Source organism: Ursus americanus, chromosome 35 (assembly GCF_024610735.1).
Source record: "Ursus americanus isolate L20-20 chromosome 35, mUrsAme1.1.p, whole genome shotgun sequence".
Lineage (NCBI taxonomy): Eukaryota > Metazoa > Chordata > Mammalia > Carnivora > Ursidae > Ursus > Ursus americanus.
This window is the reverse complement of record NC_142161.1, coordinates 3,603,995-3,630,728: the sequence shown is the minus strand read 5'-3', so window position 1 is coordinate 3,630,728 and position 26,734 is coordinate 3,603,995. Positions and strand designations below refer to the sequence as shown.

Genomic DNA, 26,734 nt, shown 5'->3' with positions numbered 1-26,734 from the left:
GGAATATTAACACTGAAATGAGTTACTGTAGCAGTTCCCCTTGAACTACTGCAGCCTGGTACAGCCTTAGCCCTCACGGCCCTGCATCCTTCCAAGTCCTAGGCTGTCTCATGACAGACTGCTCACTGTGGCCCACATAACTCAGATGCCCAACCACACGCATTCCAACCTTCACAAACTGAACTAGACACTCTTCCTTTCATCCCAGGTACAGACTGCTCTGTGGACAGTCATTTAATCACCATCACATGACCTAAACCTTTGGTGCTCTGAACAAAATCCCAGAAAAAGACTGCTCTTGAGAATTTGTGAAATGACCTTATATGTACAATTTATTACCAATTAGGCAGATGAAATAGGGGAAATGGATCCTTGGTTACATGTTTATCGACTAGGATGACATCATGCATCCTTCACTGACAGGAATTGAGAAAGTTACCCGTATTAGAGATCTTAAACTGAGGTTCTCTGGAGAATCAGCAGAAGCAGACAGTCCACAGATGAGTGTAAATGCAATATCCTAGAAAAAAACTTGTAACTGAATGACAGACAACTCCATCCAAGGCCGCTAGAATAGAATTCTCCCAGGTGTTTGGAAGCACCCATTTGAATACTTTCCATTGCATTCTTTTGAGGTTATTTTTTATCTTTTTTACAGGTATTTCCTCACTTTAAAGTTAAAATGTTGGGTATTTCTGGTTATCCTGAATTGTTCTCTCACTAATAAAATAACTGGCATAGGTATAGCCTTTAATAGATTCAATACCTACCCTAGGGCTATAGTTCAGCTCTGCACAAACATTGCTAGTGCAAACATGTTTAAGAATTACTGGGTACGTTATTTCACATCAACTCCTGGAAAAGCCAAGTAATAACCATACCCTAATGCTACTGCTAGAGTGAATCTTCATCAATTCAGTTACCCTTAAAATGTGACAAAGTATCTACTGATAAAAATTTAAGACGACGTTTGTACAACTAAACTCGTGCACAGCACGTGACTCATCTTGATTACATGAGCTGAGCCAACCTTCAACACCATCTCTGCAATATGAACTGGCAGACATATTTTGTAGACTATGTGTCAAGTCTCTAAAGGAATCCGGACACTTGAAATGATGAGCTATTCCTATGAAAATAACGTCAAAGTTCTAAATCACAGGGGCAGGAAACACTGGAGTGGTGACAGAGGTGAGGTCGTGCGTGTGCCCGGTGGCATGTGCCTCGTCCCACGAAGACATGCAGTTCTCAAATGGTTATGTGTTGCATGCTGCCATCCATATGACATTCTTAAAAACACAAAAATAAAAATAGACCAATATTTGCAAGGATTTGGGAATGTGGAAGTGTGTAATGGCAAAAGAATAGCACAAAGGACTTTTGGGCAGCAACTAAACTATTCTGTACAGTGATTGCATGATGATTACACCATCTACACAATTTTTAAAATTCAAAATTCACAGACCTGAACACCAAAAATAGTCACTATTCCATATAATTCTTATAAAATTAAAAATTTTGGGACACCTGGGTGTCTCAGTTGGATAAGCATCTTCCTTTGGTTTAGGTCATAATTCCCAATTCTGGGATTGATTCCTGCATTGGCTCCCTGTTCATTGGGCAGCCAGCTTCTCCCTTTCCCCCTGCCCCTCACCCCAGCTCTTTCACTCTCCCTCTCTCTCTCTCTCTCCCCCTTTCTCTCAAATAAATAAATAAATAAATAAATAAATAAAGCCTTTAAAAAAACCTTCAGTTGAGATATTTAAAATAAACAAATAAACAAATAAATAAATAAATAAAACAAAAACATTTCAACACTGAGATCAAAATGGCAAAATAGGAATTCCCTACCATCTCTATCCCCCCCTCCGCGCATAAAACCCAGTGATTTTCATAGTCATAACTAAACCAAAGAGAGTGCCTGTGAAGAAGTCCAGAGAGGAGACACAGCACACCATGGAACAAAACAAATCTGACAGATTGAGGAGGGCACGAAGACCAATTTCACTTTATCCTCCTCACCCCCGCCCATGTGACACGGCTCCGAGCCCAGAGAAACCTTCCAGCCTGTGATTTCCGCGTGGAGGGAAGTGAGAACATGTGAGTGAACACATGGCCCTCCAGCTCCGGGGGGGGCTGCATGAGAGAAACCTCTTTCTAGCCCAGCCAGAACACTGAGGGGTACTGCTCACTGGGGAGCGGGGTGCACCTAGCAGAACAGCACCCAGGGCTCTTGCGGGACAGTAAACCAACAGGGACCCAGAAACCATGGCACAGCCTCCATGGTTAGCCTGCAGCTCCCCACAGATGGTCCACGGGCACACACGACACTCAGTGCCTCACCCGCACATTGTCGCACCCTGCAACCTGCCACCAGCGCACTCAGGGGAAGCAAGAGGGAGCTTCTGTAAGCGGCTAGTGAGCATGTGCAGAAAGCAGCCCATCTCCCGGGTTGGGAGAAACCACGCAGACGCAGTCAGCACTGGCCTGGAGAAGGCCAACAAAAGGGAGACTCTCAGCACCCAGTTTGGCCTCACAGGGTGGAGAGAAGGCCCTGAAGTTGGTGCTCCGCTGTCCCAGGCAGTAGGAGACAGACACGCCCCCCGCGTGAAGGTGTGAAGCCTGACCCTGTCTGGATCTGAGCTACGGACGCCCCGCGCACTCAGGCTAAACCCTTGCTGCTTCCACTGTGCCAGTGCTCCTCTAAATAGGATCGAGCGTTCAAACCTGTAGCAACGGCACCCTCTGTCTCGCTTCTAACTGACTTAAGAAGAAATGAACTGATAACATAGACGCGTGCTTCCTTCTGACCCCATGTCAGGCCTGCAGGAAATGGACCAATCATGAGTCACGTTGCTTCTGCTGCGGGGAGCTGGGGCTACAAGGAGCGAGAGAATGGAGCCCATCGGTGTGTTGGGCTACAGTCCTGACCTCCTTTGCTCTGTGTGATAAACTGAATTTAATCTCATGCGTTTCCCAATGAGAACAGCCAGTTGGCAATAGCTCACAACCATAACTCAGCTAAGAGGAACCATTCTCACTGTGCCCATTGCCAGTTAGATCCACCGTTAGTTAGGAAGACTTAGAGGGACTTGACGGGAGCCTACCCTTGAGCAGGGGTGGAAGAATGAGGGAATTAAATATTTACACAACTTCTTTATTTCCTTTGACTTTTTTCCAACACTAGAGATACCACTTCTTCTTCTTCTTCTTTTTTTTTTTTTAAGAGCATTGTGGCTAGTAATGTTTAATTCTGAAAAACGTGAACACGTGGCAGGGAAGCTGGCAGCTGTCATCTCTACATTAGCCATTAGTCCAAATGCCTTTGTGCAATCTGCTAATACTAGTAAGGTGGCTGACACATGCATGTAAAAATTTCCCACATATCTCAGAAGGAAGATTTTCATTATAACGATAACAGAAAATTACAAGTCCAAGAATAAATTATCTTCAAACAACTGAGCTTTATTAAAAAAGAAATGCATATACGTGGAAAGAAACAGTATGTTGTAAAACAATCAAATAATCGGATATACACATTAAGGACATTTCTTTTCAAAATCAATTTGTAAGTTTAATTCAATCATAAAGCTTAAATACAAATGATGAGTAAGTAGCAGAATTCTCCTTCTTTCTTTAACATCTTCTGGTAATTAATTATGTGAAAAAGTTTGTGCTACTTACTGAAAATATACCAGTGAGTGAAATACAAAATTCTGTCTCCTAAATTCTATGAGAGGGTAATTGTGAACAGAGACTTACAAAATTTTGTAAACGAGAGTAGATTTCTGAGTTTTATCTGAAACTCACATTGTCAAATCACTCCCTATCTTAATTTCCCTCAAACGCACAAATAGTACATACCATTCCCTGGCTCTAAAGGAAAACCTGTTCACAATTTCTGAACAAGAAAGTGATCAAAGCACATAGAAAATTTCAGCAGTCAACTTTGCCCCAAATACAGAGGAACAAAACTAATATGAAACCATAATTAATGAAAATACCTCACAGAGCTATTTTGAATCACAAGTTAAATGAAAACTTAAAAAAATAAAAATTAAAAAAAAACAGATCTTTGAGGGAAAGATTTGATGAAGTAGGAAATGCTCAAATCAAAATCTATTAAGTGAAAAAATCATGAATGTAATTCTAATAAATATCTGTAGAGACTAAAAGGAATATTAGCAATATTATCTGTTTACAGAATTATCACTTTCATGTTTCTACTTTCCATACTTCTATATTTGGCATGTGATGTTTTAGAATCAGAAAAATTATAAATGCTATCTTTGAAACTAGTATTAAGTGCCCACTCATAATAAGGACTGTATTAGTGGTTATTTACAGCAGAAGACTCTGAATAGCCAATGTAAAGTCTTCTTAAAACCTGAATTTCAAAATAAAACATTACTAACTCCATTCAAGAATCCACCAAAAAACAGTCATTCAACAAAATGTTCTAACCTGTATGCGTCATCTCCATCCTAATAGTCTTATTATATGCTTTTAACATCGAACACATTAGCTTCCACCTCCAGACACATAACAGCACAAACGCTATCCTGGAAGGTCTGTGTCAAAGGCCAGGGGGCGGCCCTGGTGGCAGGTTTGAGTGCAGGCAGCAGGTGTCTGGGGAGCAGTGTGTGCTTGCCGCGCAGAAGTACACAGCTGAGTCTTCAGGCTGCGTGTCTGCGATGTGCAGGGACAGATGTCTGGCCATCCTGTTCAGTAAGACAGTGAGCCTTTGGTCTTCTTTTGTGGTCATGCTTGAACGAATGTCTATAAGGAGCCGGGGACCTTTTCCAAGCTCTTGCTTGTACCAAGGGAAGTACTCTGAGGCACTGTCTGAATAAGTACAGTTGATGACAGAGCTGCGTCCCTGCCGCACACTCAGGGTAGAAGGCCGCTGCTCCACAGTCTCTCCTCGGCTGAACCCTGTGCAGAAAGGAAAGGTCAGAGAAAGGAGAAGAGATTCCAGGTTCTTACGCTTCAGAATGCTCTTTTCTACACTAACAGAAGGAAACCTGAGTAAAGCCAGGCTTGACTTCTGAAGACCATCCACTAATATCCTCTGTGTGCCATGCTTGTCAACTCACAGCTCAGCTGCAGCCACGAGAACACGATTAAAGCTCCCCTGGATGTCCTCATGGCTCCTCCCCATTAGAACAGCTTCAGAACTGCAGCCTCCAGCTAGCTCAGCTCCTGCTCTTGCCAGGCCGTCCCCTTCCTCTAAAAGAGGACTTTCCCACATGGTCCCCCAGCCAATGAGAAAAAGGCCCTGCTCCTGCCACAGTCTAGTGCACCAGATGCATGAAAACAAGCCCTCCACGTGTTCTGCGTCGGCGCAGGTGCACTTCCGTCTGTGGTCACAGCGCTACTGATCTCACCGGGGAAATGCGCTTCTCCTCGCCTGTGCCTCTGAGGGGCTCACCTGCAGCAAGGCGGCAATCAGTCAAGCAAATTATATGTTAGATCAGGGATGGAGTACACAGTGAGAATGTGGAGGTCAAGATTTATACCTCTGCTCACCACTGAGTCACTGGTAGTAAGTTGGAAAGATACAGATGTTACTGCTGTTTATTCCATGATAGGCCTGCTACACATGTTTGAAATCAGGAAGGAATCATGATTCATTCTCTTAAAAAAGAAGTTAGAGAAACTTCCCTTTCTGCCAAATCTATCATTCTCATTTTTCATGGAGAAAACTCTTTGTAAAAGGAACGTGTAACCCAAGCTTAGAGTAACAGAGAGAAGATCGTATGATATTTCAGATGCCTCTGATCTGAGGCTCTGTTCCTCCTAGCTAGTCCTGCCCATGACCTTGCTTTTTTTCAGAGGATTGACAGTACCAACAGTCAAAATGTGGACTATTCCCTTACTGAAGATGACTAAAACAGAAAGTAAAGGACCAAATCTAAACAATAAGGGAGCAGGGGGGATAACTTCCATCAGTTCTTAATATTTCAACTATAAGAAACACTTAGACCCAAGACTGGACTAATTTATAAAAAGAAACCTGACATGATTTAAGAAATCTTTTTGAATGCTATGTGTTTTATATTCTGGAAAGTACTGAAAGACAGAGTAGAAATTCTGATGAAACCTCAACCTGCAAACTCAGAAAATATAACCACAAAAGTTTATTCGTGAAGTGATTTCATTCTCTCAAATCAAAATAGATGGCATGTCCTCAAATACAATTACTGACTCATGGCCTCAGGACCATTTCCTCTAAAGTATCAGCCATCTATCCTGTCATACTTCCCACTTCCTGGCAACGCTGCTTCACGTTCCATACTCCACCAGATTTCTCCTAAACGCCACTACAGTGTTCTTTCCCTGACACTCATTGATAAAGTTCTCCAGTCCTTGAGTTTCCAGAACTATCTCTCTCTGACAAAACCCCTTTCTCACTCACATTAATTTCTGGAAATTTCTGATGACCTCTGTGAGAATAAATCCGGGGAAGCATAAATATTGCATGTGCTCCAGGAATGGTACCAACAGGAAACTGGTCTTAAAGAACTGACCAGGAGAAAACGTCTCTGGGAATGAAGACTACCTCATTTCTAAAAGCAGAAGTCCCTTTCCTGTGATTCCTACTCATGAATCCTCTGAAATGACAAAGAATAAACTCATCTTCCTTCCACCTCTCCCACCCTGAAAGATTTAAAGGCAGCTATGGTGAAGATAGCTGCACATATATGAATATATGCACATACATGAAATTGTTTTTATGTTTGGAAAACTTCTTGATTCAGAGCATCTTCCATTCTCTCACCAGTTTCCCATAAAATAAGAATTCTCAAACTCTTCTCTGGGCAAATTTCCCTCTTCTCAGAGACCGATAAGACCATATTTGCACTTGTGAGGTGTGACACTGACAACGAATGTAATGGTCTGAATATGGCCATTCACACGAATGACTCTCTTCCATGAGTTAACTATTGCAGAGAAACAGCCATTCTTGGAACAAAATTCCCAGCTCCATGATGATTTCATAGAATATTGCTTTACTTTTTGTTAAAGTGTTGGCCGAGAAAACCTTCATCTACCATCTTCATGGACTTCCAGCCACATGAGTCTTCATTCCAATGATCATTTTGCTGACAGTGTGTGAAATATAGTCATTATAGTCATTGTGACTTCAAAGGATGTCCACCTGGGATAAGAAATGTATTTGCTATTTTGGGGAAAGTCCTTAGAAACGCATGTCGGTGTTCACATGGCACCACCACCTTTGGCTTTGTCCTACAGAAACAGTGAGAGGTGCATGAGTTTGCTGGTAGAGTAACAGCGGCTCAGCCTGAGTCTCCCTTCCTGCCTAAGGTCTCAGACTTTTACACAAAGTGGACCTCTCCATTCAGGCATTGAAACTGATTGGACCACGGCTTTATCAGACCCAAACTGCAGAGATCTAAATGGCTGGGCTTGCATTAAACACTTTCTCTTTATGTAGCAGGATGGTCCCACAGCACAGAGGCAGGGGAAAGAATGTTTTAAAGGAAGTAGGAAACCCACTTTCTTTCTCACACAGCTCATTTAGTACCTAATTGTTCCATACTGTCATCTTGGTTACAGTCTCTGTTTTGTAAAATGAAGTTGGACTCAAGAATTTCTAAGGGCTCATCCAGCTCCAAATTCCTTTGATACTATAAAGCAAATATGTGTTGAGAACTGTTTGTGTGCAGTGTGGACTGGTGTCAGAGTGGGATGAAATTACCTGCATCATGGACCCCAAGTCCATTTTCACAACCACACGGGGTAGAGTGGGTCTGAGGTCGATCCTGACCCTCTTCAGAATAGACACACAATCCTCAGGATGAGGTCCTGTTTGGGTTTTCATTTCTTCCATGAGATCAGTAAGGTGCCAAGGAGAACTAAATCCAAATTAACATGGAAAAAAATGGAACTTTATTCACTGAGTGGAAAGCCCTTCGTAGGCAGTGAGACCAGGGGCCTCCATGGGTGAGCCATGGGTAAACAGGATGTTCTTCTGCAGTTGTATTTCTTCTAGGTATCTGTTACATATTATTTATGTATTGTATGAAAAAAAAAAGAATCTCCGCAGTGGAGACAACCGAGGGGAGGCCGGTGAGCTCACCAATATGAAAAGTGGGAAGCACTTTCTAGAACAGCCTAATTGCTTACTGGATTCTGGATTTCTCCATAAGACTTTAGTTTGGAGGTTCAAAATTTCCAGCCAGGGATACCTATACAAGTTTTGAGATTATTTCAAAATGAAAATGTAAGATCTTTATTCAAAAAGCAGGGAAAAGGTGTCACTAGGTAATGTTACTTGGGGACCATTTTTTGAAAATGCTTTAAGTCTTCATGCATATTAGTTTCATGTCTCTCAATTTAATTTTTTAAAGACTTTCCTATTTTCAAACATTTCAACCAGGTTCCAAGATAATGAGACAGGTGTCCTGAGGTCCCAGTGCACCACTGCCCTCGCACGGGTATCGCCTCTTCCACGGTCAACTCCCCCGGACACCTTCCACCACGGACTAGCCTACACTGCCACGTCATAGTGCCCAAAGCCCACAGTTTACCTGGGGTTCACGCCTGTGTTGTACATTCTGTGGGTGTCAACGAATGTAAGTACGTGTCCACCATTGTCGTGTCGGAGATGTGGGCTCACTGCCCTGACCGTGCTCCGTGCTCTTCATCCCTGCTGCTCCGCTCAACCCTTGGCATCCACAGTCTTTCACTCCTTCTATAGTTTTGCTCCTTCCAGAAAGTCATAGAATTGGAATCATACTATATGTAGCCTTTCCCAATGGTCTTTTTTCTCTTAGTAAAATGCATATAAAGTCCCCTTATGCCTTCATCACTTCATGGCTCATCTCTTTTTTGCACCAAATCATATTCCATCTTGGATGGACCACCATTTCTTTATTCATTCACTTATTGAAGGACATGCTGCAAACTTCCAAATTTGGCAATTATGAATAAACTGCCATAAAACACCTGTGTACAAATCTGTGTGTGGACATAAGTTTTCAACCCCTTTGGGTAAATACTCAGGAAGCCACTGCTGGATTGGACTGTAAGACTGTGTTTAGTTGTATAAGAAACTGACAAACAGCTTTATTGAAACATCCACAGAAACACTTTCCTTTTGTGGTAATTTCCCAACAATATTTACTGCACCCTTTGCTGACGTCGAAACCCCAGTTAGCCCAAAGCAGGCACAGACCCCAGGTGGCCCTGCCCGCTGCTCAGCGCACACACCACCTGCCGTGACACAGACCCCGAGCCTGCGAGCACTCCTGCCTGTGTCCTGCTGCCCCATGTGTCTCTTTGCTCAGGCCCTTGCTCCTCCCACTCACGGGACTCACTTAGAAAGGACAAGGACAAAGATTAAATTACTATGAATTTCAAGACAGCGAGGGCCCAGCATTAAGCCAAGGGCAGGCTTCCTTGGGAGAGCGGGGGGCTGTGTAACTGCCCAGGTCCCCTGTTCAAGAAGCTGGCTGCTCCCAGCTTTGGGAGTCTGCCCGTTTACCTCCATCTGAATTTTCAGGGCACAGGCCTTCCTATCAATGCCCTTTCATCAACATAAAAAACAGCAGGCTGGAATTCAGTGTGTGCTGTAATCATTCCATATGCAAGTTTCAACTTAGGGTTTGGGGTCCGCGGTCTTTGTCTCTGGTTACAACAGAGATGGGGATGTTTAGGGTAATCCTGGAAGCTTTTTGCTTCCTTTCCCAAACTGGGAATGATGTTACAAAATCGTGAGTAATAGATTCATTCAAAATGCAAGGAATAGCAATGGATTTTCATGGAACAGAAAAAATATCTCATGGTAAGTGTTCTTTACACGATACTAAATAAATTTAAAAAAAAATAGACACCACAGGTCTTACCCATTAGAATGGCCAAAATCCAAAACACTAACACCACCAAATGCTGGTGTCAAAAACTCAGAAATAGTCCAGGTCAATCCAATGCATTTCACCAAAGTGCTATTTAGTACAAGTGTCATGTGCACATCTGAAAAGACAGTTCATGAAGTGGAAGCACTCAAACCAAAACATGGGATGAGGCTCAGGGGTATATTGTCAGAAAGCAGTTTGTATAGTGAGGAGACCAGAGCGTATCTTCTTCACAGTGACTGGTTATAATACCAGAGTTGCTGTAACTGATATCAGAGATGGCTCAGTGGGTGCCTCACATCAAAGCTGGGAAACAGTTCAAGATTCGCTTAGGATTTCCAAAGGCACAGCCAAAACGATGCAGGTCAAGTTGGTCTGACAAAATAAACTAAATCAAGCTTTATTTGTAGGACTAAACTGATTTGGAAGTGATCTTTGCCCAATGAATTTTCAAGGCTGATCTGTTTGGTTTTTATTTTAACAGCAGAAGGCTGTCCGGCAACAGGAAACCTCATTTGTGGCTGACGGGAATGCACAATGGTTCTGCCACATTTGAAGACAAGCGTAGCAGGCTCTTACACGGCTAAACAGACTCCTACCGTAAGATCGAGCAATGACAATCTTTAGTGTTTGCCCAAATGGCTAGAAACTTCTGCTACACGAAAATGTGCACACAAATGTTTATAGCAGCTTAATTCATGATTGCCAAAACATGAGAGCAACCAAGATGTCCTTCGGTAGAAGAAAGGGTAAGTAAACTATGGTACAGCCAGACAAGCGAATCTTATTCAGTGCTAAAAAGAAATGAGCTATCAAGCCATGGACAGACGTGGAGGAAACTTACATGCATATTTCTTTTTTTGTAATAATTTTATTTTGTTATATTAGTCACCATACAGTACATCCCCAGTTCTTGATGCAATGTTCCATGATTCATTACTTGCATATAACACCCAGTGCACCATGCAATATGTGCCCTCCTTACTACCCATCACTGGCCCACCCCAATCCCCCACCCCTCTCCCCTCTGAAGCCCTCAGTTTGTTTCCCAGAGTCCACAGCCTCTCATGGTTCATTCCCCCTTCTGTTTACCCCCCGTTCATTCTTCCCTTCCTTCTCCTACGGATCTTCCTATTTCTTGAAGCCAATCTGAAAAGGCTGTATTCTGTTTGATACCCACTATAGGACATTCTGAAAAAGGTAAAACTATGGAAACAGTAAAAAGATCAGTGGTTGCCAGGGGTTAGAGGGAGGAAGGGAAAAACTTCTTTAAGTAATGGAATGTTGAACTGATGAGCAAAAATTAAAAGCTTAGTAATACACGAGATGAGGGGAAATTATTTGTGTGCTCCTCTCAATTCCTCAAATACCAGCTTGCAGTGTTGGGTTTAGAAGTGATCATTGCTTCTTATAAAGGGCCGAGGAGTACACAGTTGTTCTGTGACTTAGACATTTTCTCACGTGGCCCACATAATTTATTCCCTCCACCTCAATACCTTCAACACACACACACACACACACACACACACACACACACACAAACACACACACCCAACGTGGGCAACACAATCTTCCTCAATTATCCAAACTATGTGGTGCTTCTTTTCCCTGACCCTTTCCCGAGGGCACAGCACACACTGAGGTGCTTCCACACCAGCCCCGGGTTTCCCCTTCTCTAGTCTTTCATGCAAGTTTGCCCCTCTCCATCTACAGCTCATTTTCTAAAATTGGTTGGTGTCACTGCCTGCTAGGAACTTCTTTCCTGTTTCTCTCTATGTTTGCGGCTTTCTGCCCTTTCAGATATCTTTACTATCTTTTTAAATAGAGTTTTATAAAAATCAAGAGGTAAACATGCATTATTAATCTAGCATGGGTTTTTTTTTTAAGATTTTATTTTTAAGTAGTCTCAACACCCAACATGGGGCTCAAACTTACAACCACGAGATCCAGAATTGCAGCTCTACCTTCTGAGCTAGCGGTAACCCTAGTCTACCATTTTATCCAAATGTCAGAGAAAAATTCTTATTATATAAATTTTTGAATTGTTTCAAGTACATTCTGACATGTATTTATATTGATAGAGGTCTCAAAAAAGATTATATTTTAAACCAATAAAAAAATTGATTTAAACCAAGAATATACACTAATATATAAGGAAATGTATTAATATTCTAATCACGGCTCATTCATAAAATCTACTGAAGTGGATAATAATTAAAGAAGATCACCAGGCACCTGGGCGGCTCAGTTGGTTAAGCAACTGACTCTTGCATTTGGCTCAGGTCATGATCTCAGAATCCTGAGATCAAGCCCCATTTCAGGCTCCCCACTCAATGAGCAGTCTGCTTGAGATTTTCTCCCCACCTCCCGCACCCCCCAAATCCCCCCCATACATCATCTGGCTGTCTCTCACTCTCTTTCTAAAGTAAACTGATAAGACCTTAAAAATATTTTAAAAAATAAAGAAGATTGCAACCTTTTTGGCAAAGTCTTGCACTGCAATACAGACAACTGCTTTTCTATTATTCTTCGTACAACTTCACTTACCCCCCATACATTCTCCCAATCCCATGGTTTGTGGCTCTGTGACAGCTTGCAAAACAAGAATTAGAGAAATCTATAGGATCTCCCCCCCAGTGTCACCTATCTATTTATATTGTTAGGAAACATCAGTGCAACAGCATTTTCTCTCACCATATTTCCTAGGCTCTGAGAAGGATCTCCTTGAGTTCCTACTGTCAGAAAGCCAATTGATCTATTTAACTGGCTAACCATGACCCACTTCCTCCATTCTGTTTCTGCCTCTACTTCTTCAGTTGAAAATCAGCCTGTGTTTACCACCTGGTTTACTAGAAAACAAGCCAGGACTGAGTTCCCTGGCTTCTCTTTTCCTTGTTCGGGTACATGTGTTCTTCTCCTTTCTTTCTCTACTAAAACCTGGTTTGAGGCTGAAGTTCTGCCATCACCTCTCCTGCCACACTCTGTCAGGAAGACACTGGGCAGAGGCCACCTTCTCAGACACACCGTGTGTCTCCAGTAGTGTCACAGACACAGCAAAACCCACCAGGATACCCTGAACAACTTGCGGGGCTGGACGTTCACTGCCAGGATGAGCAAGAGACCATGTGATTTTACCTGGAAATAAACAACTCCTTGGCTGAGGGACTCTTGGCATCAAACTGTCCTCAGTGTCACTAAGGAACAGCTGGGGTGGGGATGACACTTCTGGTTCCTATACTCTCGGCATCTCTATGATTTTGTATCAAGCAGACGCTGGGGGACAGACAACAACAGACTGAGCTGGAACCAGAGTGGCTCAGTCAGAGACGCTCAGCATCCAGGCCCCCGTTCTGCTCAGAGTTTGCGCTCAGCTCCCCCTGCAGTCCCCGTCACTGTGTCATTCATGGCACAGTAGTACACAGCGGAATCTGATGCTTGCACTGAGCCTTTCTCCAGGTGGAAGGATTTGGAATCTTTGATATAGGTGGCTTCAAATCCTTTGTTGATTCCCTTCTCCTTCTCCTTCACGGCTTTCAAGAGGAGTTGTAGACCTTCTCCCGGATACTGGACATACCAGAAAAGAGTGGGGGACCATGTCGTTGAAAAAGTACAGTTTATAGTCAGGGAAGCCTTTTCAGAGAGGGTCAGCTGGCCTTCTGTCTGGGTCACTGAGTCTCCATGGGTTTGTCCTGAGGAAAAAGAAGAGACCTGTGTCACCTGGGCATAAAACTGTTGAATAAAATTATAGTCAAAAGTTTTCTGACAGGGGCGCGTGGGTGGTTCAGTAGTTAAGCGTCTGCTTTCGGCTCAGGGTGTGATCCCAGAGTCCTGGGATCGAGCCCCGCGTCGGGCTCCTCCACTGGGAGCCTGCTTCTTCCTCTCCCACTCCCCCTACTTGTGTTCCCTTTCTATCTGGCTGTCTCTCTGTCAAATAAATAAATAAAATCTTTAAAAAAAAGTTTTCTGACACAATGGAAGAAAGAATCCAAGTTTTAAGAGGCATTTTACTTACCAAGCATTAAAAGTACCACGGTCACGAAGCCTGGAGAACACTTCATCTCTGCAGTGTCACCTAAATAATGTTCTTCTTTCTTACCATGAAGAAGCTTTGGATTGACAGAGAAATGAACAGTGCAAGCCCACATTTCACACTGGAAATGTGGTTGTGATGGGAAGCTGCGCCCCCTCGTGGACGGGGACTGAAGTGCGTGCGTTTGGCCAGAGTCCTCCCCAAGTCACCATGTGTTTCATCCCTGACTTCATGAGGCACATGTCAGTCTTCAGGTGCCCCTGGAATTCTGAACAGCAATCCTGCCCTCTCAGGTCTATTTTGTTCTTGAGACACTACCTGATATGGAAGGTCTTTAACACAGCATCACAGGGCGTTTCTGTAGGTGGGGGGATAATAATCTTCTAAGCATCTTACTACAGTGCTTCATATTCTCATGTGCCATGTGGGCCAGCCTGTAACCCACTGACTGCCAGAAATGGGTTGGGGTTGAACATGGAAAAAGTAATAGGAAGTCAGGACATTGCTGAGTGATTCTTCGTTTTTGGTACTGTGCCCAATATTTAGAACTGTGACTGTCATTTTTTTAAGCACTCCCTAAATAATTGTTAAATTAAACAGAAATGAACAAATGGCCTTTAATTGGTATACGGTATTTACTGGGTCCTAAAATAATACCAATTATAAGGAATACTTATCTTTTTAACGAAGGCTTTCAGAAGAAAAGTCACACTATTTTGTACTCAATAATTTTAATAGTCAAATATTCTGGAAAATCAGAATTGTTCAATGGTGGAATATATGAATTCTAGACAGAAAAAACGTCATAAATGAAGTTGAATCCCACAGAATGATCCCAGATTCTTTTTTTTTTTTCAAGATTTACTTATTTATTTTAGAGAGGGAGAGGAGAAAGCGAGGGGTGAGGAAATGGGAGAGGGAGAGGGAAAGTGGACTCCTCGCTGAAATTGCAGCCTGATGCAGGACTTGATCTCATGACCCTGAGATCAAAACTTCAACCAAACCCAAGAGTTGGGGGCCCTGGGTATCTCAGTCTGTTAAGCAACTGCCTTCATGTCAATTCATGATCCCAGGGTCCTGGGATGGAGCAGCACGTCAGTCTCCTTCTTTGGCGGGGAGCCTGCTTCTCCCTCTCTCTCTCTGCTGCTTCCCTTCCTTGTTCTCTCTCTCTCTCTTCCAAATAAATAATATAATCTTAAAAAACAAAAACAAAAACATAAAACAAGAGTTGGATGCTTAACACACTGAGCTACTCAGGCACCTGAATCTGTGATTATTCTCTTATGTTCTCCCTGTTCTATTGACTCCAACATAAGGTGACTATTTTATGTGAATTAGGAATGGGTCATCTCCATCCTAAACTTATCATGTGCTTTTAATGCCTAACATATTAGCTTCCACTTGCAGACCAGCAAAGGACAAACGCTATCCTGGAAGGTCTGTGTCAAAGGCCAGGGGGCTGCCCGGTGGCAGGTTTGAGTGCAGGCAGCAGGTGTCTGCGGAGCAGTGTGTGCTTGCCGCGCAGAAGTACACAGCTGAGTCTTCAGGCTGCGTGTCTGCGATGTGCAGGGACAGATGTCTGGCCATCCTGTTCAGTAAGACAGTGAGCCTTTGGTCTTCTTTTGTGGTCATGCTTGAACGAATGTCTATAAGGAGCCGGGGACCTTTTCCAAGCTCTTGCTTGTACCAAGGGAAGTACTCTGAGGCACTGTCTGAATAAGTACAGTTGATGACAGAGCTGCGTCCCTGCCGCACACTCAGGGTAGAAGGCCGCTGCTCCACAGTCTCTCCTCGGCTGAACCCTGTGCAGAAAGAAAAGGTCAGAGAAAGGAGAAGAGATTCCAGGTTCTTACCCTTCAGAATGCTCTTTTCTACACTAACAGGAGGAAACCTGAGTAAAGCCAGGCTTGACTTCTGAAGACTGTGCACTAATATCCTCCGTGTCCCATACTTGTCAACTCACAGCTCAGCTGCAGCCACGAGAACACGATTAAAGCTCCCCTGGATGTCCTCATGGCTCCTCCCCGTTAGACCAGCTTCAGAACTGCAGCCTCCAGCCAGCTCAGCTCCTGCTCTTGCCAGGCCGTCCCCTTCCTCTAACAGGGGACTTTCCCACATGGTCCCCCAGCCAATGAGAAAAAGGCCCTGCTCCTGCCACAGTCTAGTGCACCAGATGCATGAAAACAAGCCCTCCACGTGTTCTGCATCGGTGCAGGCGCACTTCCGTCTGTGGTCACAGCGCTACTGATCTCACCGGGGAAATGTGCTTCTCCTCGCCTGTGCCTCCGAGGGGCTCACCTGCAGCAAGGCGGCAATCAGTCAAGCAAATTACATGTTAGATCAGGGATGGAGTGCACAGCGAGAATGTGGAGATCAAGATTTATACCTCTGCGCACCACTGAGTCACTGATAGTAAGCTGGAAAGAGGTAGATGCTATCGCTGTTTATTCCGTGATGGGCCTGCTGCACGTGTCTGACATCAGGAAGGAATCAAGATTTACTCCTTCAACAAAGAAAATAGAAAACCTTCTCTATCTGCCAAATCTACCGTCCTCAATTGTCTGTTATGGAGAAAAACTATTTCTAAAGGAACATGGAAGCCAAGGATTAGAGTAAGAGAGAGAGCATCATTTGATATTTCAAATGGCTCTTTGCTCAGACTCTGCTCTTCCTGCTTGGTCTTGCTCATGACCTTGTGATTTCCAGAGAGGTGTCTGTACCAACAGTCAAAATGTTTCATCTTGGGGCGCCTGGGTGGCACAGTCCTTAAGCATCTGCCTTCGGCTCAGGGCGTGATCCCCGCGTTCTGGGATCGAGTTCCACATCAAGCTCCTCAGTTAGGAGCCTGCTTCTTTCTCTCCCACTCCCCCTGCTTGTGTTCCCTCTCTCGCTGGCTGTCTCTGTCAAATAAATAAGTAAAATCTTCTTTAAAAAATGTTTCATCTTCCCTCAATTAAGATGACTGTGACAAAAGTAAAAGTCCAAATCTCAAAGATAAGGGAGCAAGGGAGTAACTTCCATCAGTTATTACTATGTCAACTACAGGAAACTTTTTGACCCAAGGTTTGAATAATTTTCATAGAGAAATCTGACATGATTTAAGAAATCTATTTGAATCCTCTGTGTCTTATATAATGCAGAGTATTGAAAGAAAGAGTAGAAATTCTACTGATGAGAAAACCTCAAGATGCAAACTCAGAAAATATAACCGTATGTAGCTTTAAACTTGCAGTGATTACATTTTCTCCAATCAAAATGGACAACATGTCCTCCAGTGCAATTACTGACTCGTAGCCCCAGGACGATTTCCTCTTCAGTGTTACCATCTATCCTGTCACGCTTCCCACTTCCTGGCAACACTGCTTCACGTTCTATACTCCATCAGATTTCTCCTAAACGCCACTACAGTGTTCTCTCCCTGACACTCATTGATAAAGTTCTCCAGTCCTTGAGTTTCCAGAATTATCTCTCTCTGACAAAACCTCTTTCTCATTCACATTAATTTCTGGAAATTTCTGATGACCTCTGTGAGAATGAATCCAGGGAAGGATAAATATTGCATGTGTTCCAGGAATGGTACCAGCAGGAACCTGGCCCTAAAGAACTATCAGGAGAAAAGGTTTCTGGGAAGGAAGATGACCTCATTTCCAAAAGTGGAAGCCCCTGTCCTGTGATTCCTACTCATGGGTCCTCTGAAATGACAAAGAATAAACTTATCTTCCTTCCACCTTTCCCACCCTGCAAGATTTAAAGGCAGCTATGGTGAAGAACATCAACTCAATATATAAATATATGTGTGTATATGAAATTGTTTTTATGTCTGGAAAACATCTAGATTCAAAGAAATTTCCTTTCTCTCACCCATTCCTTATTAAATAAGAATTCTCAGACTCTTCTCTTGGCAAATTCCCCTCTTCTCCAAGATAGGTAGTTAGGTCAATATTTGTGCTTTTTAGGCATGACACGCAGAACAGAATGCAAGGGACTTCATGTGACCATTCATATGAATAATGCTATTTCATGTATTACCTGTTGCACAGATGAGGCCATCCATTGGACAAAATTCCCAGCTCCCTGATTGTTTCATAGAATATTTTCTACTTATGAGGGTTTCAAGGGGAGGCGGTGGGGTAATTGGCTAGCCCAGTGATAGGTATTAAGGAAGGCACATATTGCAAGGACCACTGGGTGTTATAGGCAAACAATGAATCGTGGATCACTACATCAAAAACTAATGATGTACTGTATGGTGACTAATAGATCATAATAAAATAAAAATGAATAAAATAAAAAAACAAAAAAGTGAAAAAAATAAAGTGAGTTGCTTGTAGACAAAAAATGAAAAAATAGGGATGCCGGGGTAGCTCAGTCAGTTAAGTGTCTGCCTTCGTCTCAGGTCATGATCCCAGAGTCCTGGGATCGAGTCCCGCGTCGGCTCCTTCCTCAGTGGGGAGTCTGCTTCTCCCTCTACCTGCTGCTCCCCCTGCTTGTACTCTTGCTCTCTCTCTCTGGAAATAAATAAATAAAATCTTTTTTAAATAAATAAATAAATAAATAAATAAATAAATAAATAAATAATAAAAAAATAAAAAATAAAACAGCCTAATTTCTTTCTGGATTCTGGCTTTCTCCTTGAAACCTTACTTTGGAGTTTCAAAATTTCCAGCCACAGATATCTATACAATTTGTGAGATCATTTCAAAATGAAAATCTGGGATCTTTATTCAAAAAGCAGGGAAAAGGTGTCATCAGGTAATGTTTCTAGGGGAGCCATTTATCTAAAATGCTTTAGTTCTTCATACATATTAGTTTCATGTCTCTGAATTTGATTTTTGAAAGACTTTCTTCTTTTCAACCATCTCATCCAGGTTCTCAGAAAACTGAGGCAGACGTACTGAGGCTTTTTATTTCAGCTCGTACTCGTGCCCCCACACAGGTATCGCCTCTGCTATTGTCAAACCCCCCCCTCCCGACACCTTCTACGGTGAAGGAGCCTATGCTGCCTCGTCGGGTCGCCAAAAGCCCGCGGGTGTCCTGGGGTTCACGCCTGTGTTGTACATTCTGTGGGTTGAACGAATGTAAGTACGTGTCCACCGCTGTCATGTCGGAGATGTGGGCTCACTGCCCTGACCGTGCTCCGTGCTCTTCATCCCTGCTGCTCTGCTCAACCCTTGGCAACCACCGCCTTTTACCCCCTCCAGAGTTTTGCCTTTTCCAGAATGTCATAAGATAAGAATCAGACCTTATGTAGCCTTTTCAGATGGGCTGTTTTCACTTAGTAAAACGCAAATAAGTTTCCCCTATCTCTTCATCACTTCATGGCTCATTACTTTTTAGCACCAAATCATATTCCATTTTGGATGGACCACCATTTATTTATTCATTCACTTATTGAAGGATATGCTGCTTACTTCAGAGTTGTGGCAATTATGAATAAACTGCCATAAAACACCTGCGTAAAACTCTGTGTGTGGACATAAGTTTCCAACCCCTTTGGGTAAATACTCAGAAAGCCACTGTAAGAGTATGTTTAGTTGTATAAGAAACTGCCAAACAGCTTTATTAAAATGTCCATGTAAACACTTTCCTTCTGTAGTAATTTCCGGACAGAATTTCCTAAGCCCGTTGCTGAGTCAAAGCCCCAGCTAGTCCAAAGCAGGCACAGACCCCAGGTGGCCCTGCCCACTGCTCAGCGCACACACCACCTGCCTTGAACCAGACCCAGAGCCTGCATGTGCTCCTGCCTGTGTCCTGCTGCCCCAGGCATCTCTCTGTTCAGACACTTGCTCCTCCCACTCACGGGACTCACTTATAAAGGACAAGGAGAAAGATAAAATTACTATGAATTTCAAGACAGCGAGTGCACAGCATTAAACCAAGGGCAGGCTTCCTTGGGAGAGCGGGGGGCTGTGTAACTGCCCAGGTCCCATGATCAAGAAGCTGGCTCTGCTCCCAGCTTTGGGAGTCTACCCCTTTATCTCCATCTGAATTTTCAGGGACCCATCTTTCCTGTCAATGCCCTTTCATCAACATAACAACCAGAGCAGTCTGGGATTCCCTGTGTGCTGGAATCCTTACACATGCAAGTTTCAACTTTGGGTTTGGGGTCAGAAGTCTTTGTTTCTGGATACAACAGAGATGGGGATCATTTAGGGTAATCCTGGAAGCTCTCTGCTCCCTTTCCCAAACTAGGAATGATGTTACATAATAACGAGGCATAGATTCACTCAAAATGCAAGGAAGGGCAATGCATTTTCATGGAACAGAGTGAAAATTTCCATGAGCTCTTCCCCACAAGGTGCTATTTAGAAATGACTTAAACGGACACTTCTGACAGTGATATGTACGTATTGTATAAACTGAGCAATAGAAATCCTTAAGATTTTGTCATTCTAAGTGTCTTCTTCCTCAGGTGCTCAGAGGATAAGCTCTCATGTCCCCTTAGATTCACTAACTTTGGAATAATATGAGCTCATCTATGGCACTTACGTTCTAAAATCCTGTCTTATCTTGCATGAAATAAAAGTACTTATTAACAGGGTGTTACCTTGCTGAAATAAAAAGTATATGTAATTGAATAATTAGAGTGCCTGACCCTCAATAAAATTATTTTATTTAATGACTTTATTTATTTATTTGACAGAGAAAGAGACAGCCAGCAAGAGAGGGAACACAAGCAGGGGGAGTGGGAGAGGAAGAAGCAGGCTCCCAGCGGACCCTGATGCCAGGCTTGATCCCAGGATGCTGAGATCATGACCTGAGCTGAAGACACAAGTTTAACGACTGAGCCACCCAGGCGCCCCTAAAATTATTTTGTTATATTCCTATATCCAAGAGGAAAAAGATGAATACAGACTGGAAAAAACATTACACATATTCTCATTACTATCCTTTGAGAGTAGAACCATCTATAGGTAACTAAAAAATTTAGTCATCTCTTTCTTTTCTTCATTATCATCTATTTTTTTGAGTCTTTTCCATTTGAGTAATTTACATATAATTTATATGCTAGCTGCCAGAAGGTCTGCTTTCCCAGGGCAGTAGATACGGGCATCTCTATTACTTGCTTCAAAGTGTCCATGGAGGAGAAAAATAAGGGCAAGAAAAGCAAGTGAAATGACAACCCTGATGGGTCTCATTTTGGAGGGAAAAGGTGCTGTAACATAGATCTGAAAATCTGAAAAGGAGCCAAGGCTGCTGTGGGTGCAGATGCCCCAGGGAGGGGCCGGGGCGCAGGCGCAGCTGCAGTTGGTGTGCAGGCCCCGGATCAGCAGGCAGCACTGTGTCTCCGCGGCGCACAGGTAGGAGGCTGCATCTTCCAGCTGGGAGGCCGCGATGTGGAGGGTGCTGGACCGTTCCCTCGTGTTCAGTGTGCAGTTGAGCCTTCCGCTCTGCTTCATGCCCGAAGCTATGAAAAACAGGGAGGTGAGGCCACTGCCCCCGGGGTTCTGTCGGAACCACTGCACACTCTGCACTGAGCTAGAAAAATTGCACTTCAGAGCAGTGCGGGCTCCCTCCTGGAGGCTCAGGGCTGAAGGGTTCTGCTCCACCTCCAGCCCTCTCACCCCTGCATGGAAAGAGAAGAACAAACACAGGTCATGTCACTGGGGGTCACTGATGTAGTTTCCAAACTTGTAAAATGTCCCGAGACACACCCCTGGGGCCGTAGGACCCTCTTGGAGCTCAGTGTCAGCTCCCCCCACCACTGTGGGCTGCGGACCACTCCCCAGCCCAATCTGGATGCCCCCACTCACAGCAAACCTGGACCCACAGGAGCCCCAGCAGAGCTCCCCAGTGGCTCTTCATTTTTCTTCTTTGTGGCTGAATTACCCACATCCCCAGTTGCAGAGTGTAAAGTCCTCAGTCTAGAGAAATTGTGTTCTTACACTCAATGGGTTCCCACAGAATCTTTGAGCCAATCACACCTTGGCCTTGTTATTCGTGGAATTCGAGACTCCACCCACAGTGACCCAGGTGCACTGCATAGGAATCTCTCCAAAATTGTGCTTGCTAACAGGGCAGGGAGGTATAGGCAATATTTCCAATATAGGAGGATAAGAGGGCTTTACCTTAGAACACTTTATGTAAGAAATTTGTGGCACGGTGTGGGAGGAAAGGTGAATGATATTTCTAGTAGAGTCAGGGCCTAAAAGGGGTTACAAAGAACCTTGAAGACACATAGGGAAGAGTGACACCATTCCCAAAATTGCATAGTTTGAAGACAATGTGACAATTCAATTATATAAAAATACCAAAAAAGGAAAACAATCTGATAGCATGCATTGTGTATTGCAGAAGTAACTACAACTTCTTGAAATCAAGAGAGTTCTAGAAACCAAGACAGACAGTCACCATCTGCATAGAAAATGATTCCAACCAGAAGTTGGTTGGTGAAAAATAGGTTGTGTGCATAACGTCCTCTCTGATTTCATTTCCACCTTTCCACCTCTCCAGTGCAACTGGTAGACACCCTGCTTACCCACAGAGCTGAGTCTGACTGGGCCACTCGTTGCTGCTCAACGTCAATATTGTCCTCTTCCTTTCCTTCTATTTTTGTTCCTTATTTTTTCCCCTCTTCTTCTCTTCATTCTTGTTCTCTCCACTCTCAGCAGAGATGTATGAAAAGGTAAGATATCTGGGATATTGAAATAATTTCACGGCCAGTAAGTTTGGGCGATTTTATTCATAACAATTGACAACAGATAATGGGATGTTCTCTGTTGAGTTTCCATGGTCACAATACCCAGAAATAATCCTGTCCTGGTTATCTGTGAAGAATTATGCGCATAATGGATTTCTAGAGATATGGCCTCCAGATGTCTGAAGTTGCTATGCCATGGCAGAACTCAAAACCTGAGATGCACTTACACAATCCCTGTCCCCCCTCTCCACCTACCTTTGCTATCTGTAATTGGACAGGCTCACATGAGTTCTGTTCTCTAACTGTTCACCCTGGGCCCTCAGAAAGTCTTTGTTTCTTGTAAAGCCTAGAGTGCCCCCTAGAGGCCTGAAGCAGTCAGCAAAGACCCCTTCAGACCAAGCAATTCAGCAGACCCAGATCCCCAGCCCTTTTCATTCCAAGCTTCCTGATGAAGGAAATGCAGATGGTCAGAAAAGAAGACACCTGCTTGGATTGAATGGGGATTACAAGTGAACCTAATCGTACTTTTAAAATGGAACTTCTAGGAAATTATATCAGAAAATAATTAAGTAATTCTCATCTTGTGCTATTTATCTGATTTCTTTACCTTAGTTCAAAGGAAATCCGCAATCCTTGAGCTTTTTGTTTCAGTGGGATGTTTTACTAGCCGTTCAGAATATGTAAACGAGTAATGGAATATTAATCAGCCATAAAAAAGAACAAAATCTTGCCATTTGCAATGACATGAATGGAGCTAGAGAGTATAATGCTGAGGGAAATAAGTCAGTCAGAGAAAGACAAATACCATGTGATGTCACTCATGTGGAATTTAAAAAACAAACGATAGAAGAAAAAATAATAGAGAGAGATAAAGGAAGAAACAGACTCTTAATTAAACAGAACACACTGATGGTTACTGGGGAGAGGTTTGGGGGATGGGTTCATTGGTGAGGGAATGAAGGACTGTCCTTGTCCTGATGAGCCCCGGGTGATCTGTGGAAGGGCTGAATCACTCTATTGTATACCTGAAACTACTATAACACTGTATGTTAACTAACTGGAAATAAAATTGAAAGAATAAACAAACAAATAAAATATATAAAAGAGGAAAACATACCAGTGTACAGTCTACATGTAAGTTACATGATTTAATAGAGTCAAAGAGTAGGACCCTAAGAGGAGTGGAAACTAAAAACATATGACCCCAGAGGAGGGAGAAATAAGTATAGTTTGTGTCATTGGACAAAATCTTATCAAGAAGGCAAATATTATCTCCTTTTCCTTTTTTTTTTTTTTGGTGATAAGAATAAAGGAGAATATGGATAAATCTTTATGATGACTTTTATGCTTTTTATTACTTTTAACAATAGAAATTTGTGAATATATGAATTATTAAAAGTAATAAAACATTACCTACAGAGGAAAAGCCCTTTTACTACGACTCCCAATTCTGACTCTTTCGTCACTTACTACCCTATTTCTTTGTTCATCTTCACAATTTGGAGTTTGACGTTTCAGATGTTTTATTGAATTTGGATCAAAAGGAAATATATAGTATTTTATTTAGACTTTATTATAATACAAATATGCATTCAGGGTATACCTTTCTGTGACTTCCTTTATCAACACAATAGTAAATCTTATACGTCTTACTCTATGAACCTATATGCATCATTGTTCCATTATATTCCATACTGTGGATATACTCCCATTAATACATCCTTTCCTCTAGTGATTAAAAGTCAAGATGATTTATTTAATCCAGGAAATACTACACTACAATAAACCTTATTAAATATTCCTCCCATGAGCACATGTTTTTCTAGAACAGAGACTAGGAAGAACGGAAGGAATAAACCATGAGGATAACAGGTGAAAATTACTCTAGTCGGAGGGGAGTCAGGGCCAAAGGGTTGAGGAAGAATGGAGAGAATTCATGTTCTGATTATCTGTGGGCAGTTTTTCCTTTTTCTATTACTTTTCTTAATGCACATTGCAAATGTAATTTATCCACTCATTTAAGGTACTGTTCCTGACAATTTGTCCTGATACAGAAATAGTGTGTAGTTTGCACCATCTCACTTGAGTTTTACTGTCAGAAAGCCAACTGACATATTTAACCGGCCAGGACATGACCTACTTCCTCAAAGTTGTTTCTGCCCCCACCCCTTCATGTTGAATATCAGCCTGTGTCTGCCACCTGATTCACTAGAAAAGAAAGCAGGGCAGAGGTCCCTGGACTCTCTTTTCCGTGCTCGGGTACATGTGTTCCTCCTCCTTTCTTCCCTTCCCTTCTTTCTCTACTGAAACCTGGTTTGGGGCTGAAGCTCTCCCGTCACCTCTCCTGCCACACTCTGTCAGGAAGACACTGGACATCACCTTCTCAGACACACCGTGTGTCTCTAAAAGTGTCACAGATACAGCAACACCCACCAGGCTGCCCTGAACAACTTGTGGGGCTGGACGTTCACTGCAAGGATGAGCAAGAGACCCCTTCATTGTTACGTGGTTTTACCTTGAAATCACTTACGCCCTCGCTGAGGGACTTTTGGCATCAAACTGTACCTGGTGTCACTAAGGAAGAGCTGGGATTGGGGATGGTTTCTGTGCTCTAGTCATTTGTATGATTTTTGTTATCAAGCAGACACTGAGGGACAGACAACCACAGACTGAGCTGGAACCAGAGTGGCTCAGTCAGAGACACTCAGGATCCAGGCCCCTGTTCTGCTCAGAGTTTGCGCTCAGCTCCCCCTGCAGTCCCCGTCACTGTGTCATTCATGGCACAGTAGTACACAGCTGAATCTGATGCTTGCACTGAGCCTTTCTCCAGGTGGAAGGATTTAGAATCTTTGTCATAGGTGGCTTCAAAACCTTTGTTGCTTCCCTTCTCCTTGTCCCTCAAGGCTTTCAGGAGGAGCTGTGGACCTTTTCCCGGATACTGCACATACCAGAAAAGAGCAAGAGAACCTGACGCTGAGTAAGTACAGTTCAAACTCAAGGAAGCTTCTTCTAAGAGGGTCACTCGGCCTTCCGTCTGGGTCACTGAGTCTCCATGGGTTTGTCCTGAGGAAAGAGAAAAGAGACCTGTGTCACCTTGAGCATAAAGCTCTGGGATAAAATTAGAGTTAAAGGTTTTGCAGACACAATGGAAGAAAGAATCCAAATTTTAAGAGGCATTTTACTTACCAAGCATTAAGAGTACCACAGTCACGAAGCCTGGAGAACACTTCATCTCTGCAGTGTCACCTAAATAATGTTCTTCATTCTTACCATGAAGAAACCTTGGAGTGACAGAGAAATGAACAGTGGAAGCCCACATTTCACACAGGAAATGTGATTGTGGCAGGAAGCTGCGCCCCCTGGGGGACAGGGACTGATGTGCATGCCTGTTGGCCAGTCCTCCCCAAGTCAGCCAAGTGTTTCATCCCTGACTTCATGAGGCACATGTCTGTCTTCAGGTGCCCTTGGACGTCTGAACAACAGCAGTACTGTCCTCTCAGATCTATTTGTTCTTAAGACATTACCCGATATGGAAGTTCATTAACACAGCATCCCACAGCATTTCCGTAGCTGGAGGTAACAATCTTCTAAGCGTCTTACTACAGTGCTTCACATTCTCATGCGTCCATGTGGGCCAGCCTGTAACCCAATATTTAGAACCATGACTGTCATTTTTTAAGTACTCACTAAATACTTTTAAATTAAACAAAAATAATGAACAAATGGCCTTTAATTGAATTACCCTATTTACTTGTTCCTAAATTATTAGCATTTGCAAGAAATACTTTTTAAGAAAAGCATTCAGAAGAAGTCACACTATCTGATAATCAAACATTGTAATAGTCAAATATTCCTGATTTTTAGAATAATTAAAAAGTGAAATATAAGAATTATAGACAGAAGTAACATCATACATGGAGTCACTGAAACCCTACAGAATGATCTGAGATTCTTATGTTCTCACAGTTTTATTGACTCCAACATAAGGTGACTAGAATATGTGAATTAGTCACCAATACTAATCCTATCCTCCGACCAGGTTTAGCCTCAAGGATGCTTTCTATTACCATCCATCTGACACATTTTGTTGTCAAATATTAATCAAGTAACTTTTTCCAAAAGGTAAGAAATCAGGATTTTCATGAAAAAGTTCTGGAGAGGGACTCATCTTCCATATCCCTG

At 43.0% G+C, this 26,734-nt stretch overlaps 2 pseudogenes and 1 gene segment (V, D, J or C); all 3 read right to left on the bottom strand.

Annotated features, from left to right (window-relative positions):
* Nucleotides 1-4,576: 4,576 nt before the first annotated feature.
* Nucleotides 4,577-5,148, bottom strand: LOC123792259 (T cell receptor alpha variable 13-1 pseudogene; annotated as a pseudogene).
* A 7,832-nt stretch (nt 5,149-12,980) lies between these two features.
* LOC123792261 (T cell receptor alpha variable 9-2-like) lies at nt 12,981-13,972 on the bottom strand. The segment is given in 2 exon segments: nt 12,981-13,570; nt 13,894-13,972. Coding segments are annotated over 2 exon segments (381 nt in total).
* An 11,308-nt stretch (nt 13,973-25,280) lies between these two features.
* Nucleotides 25,281-25,784, bottom strand: LOC123792239 (T cell receptor alpha variable 9-2 pseudogene; annotated as a pseudogene).
* Between the last annotated feature and the right edge of the window lie 950 nt (nt 25,785-26,734).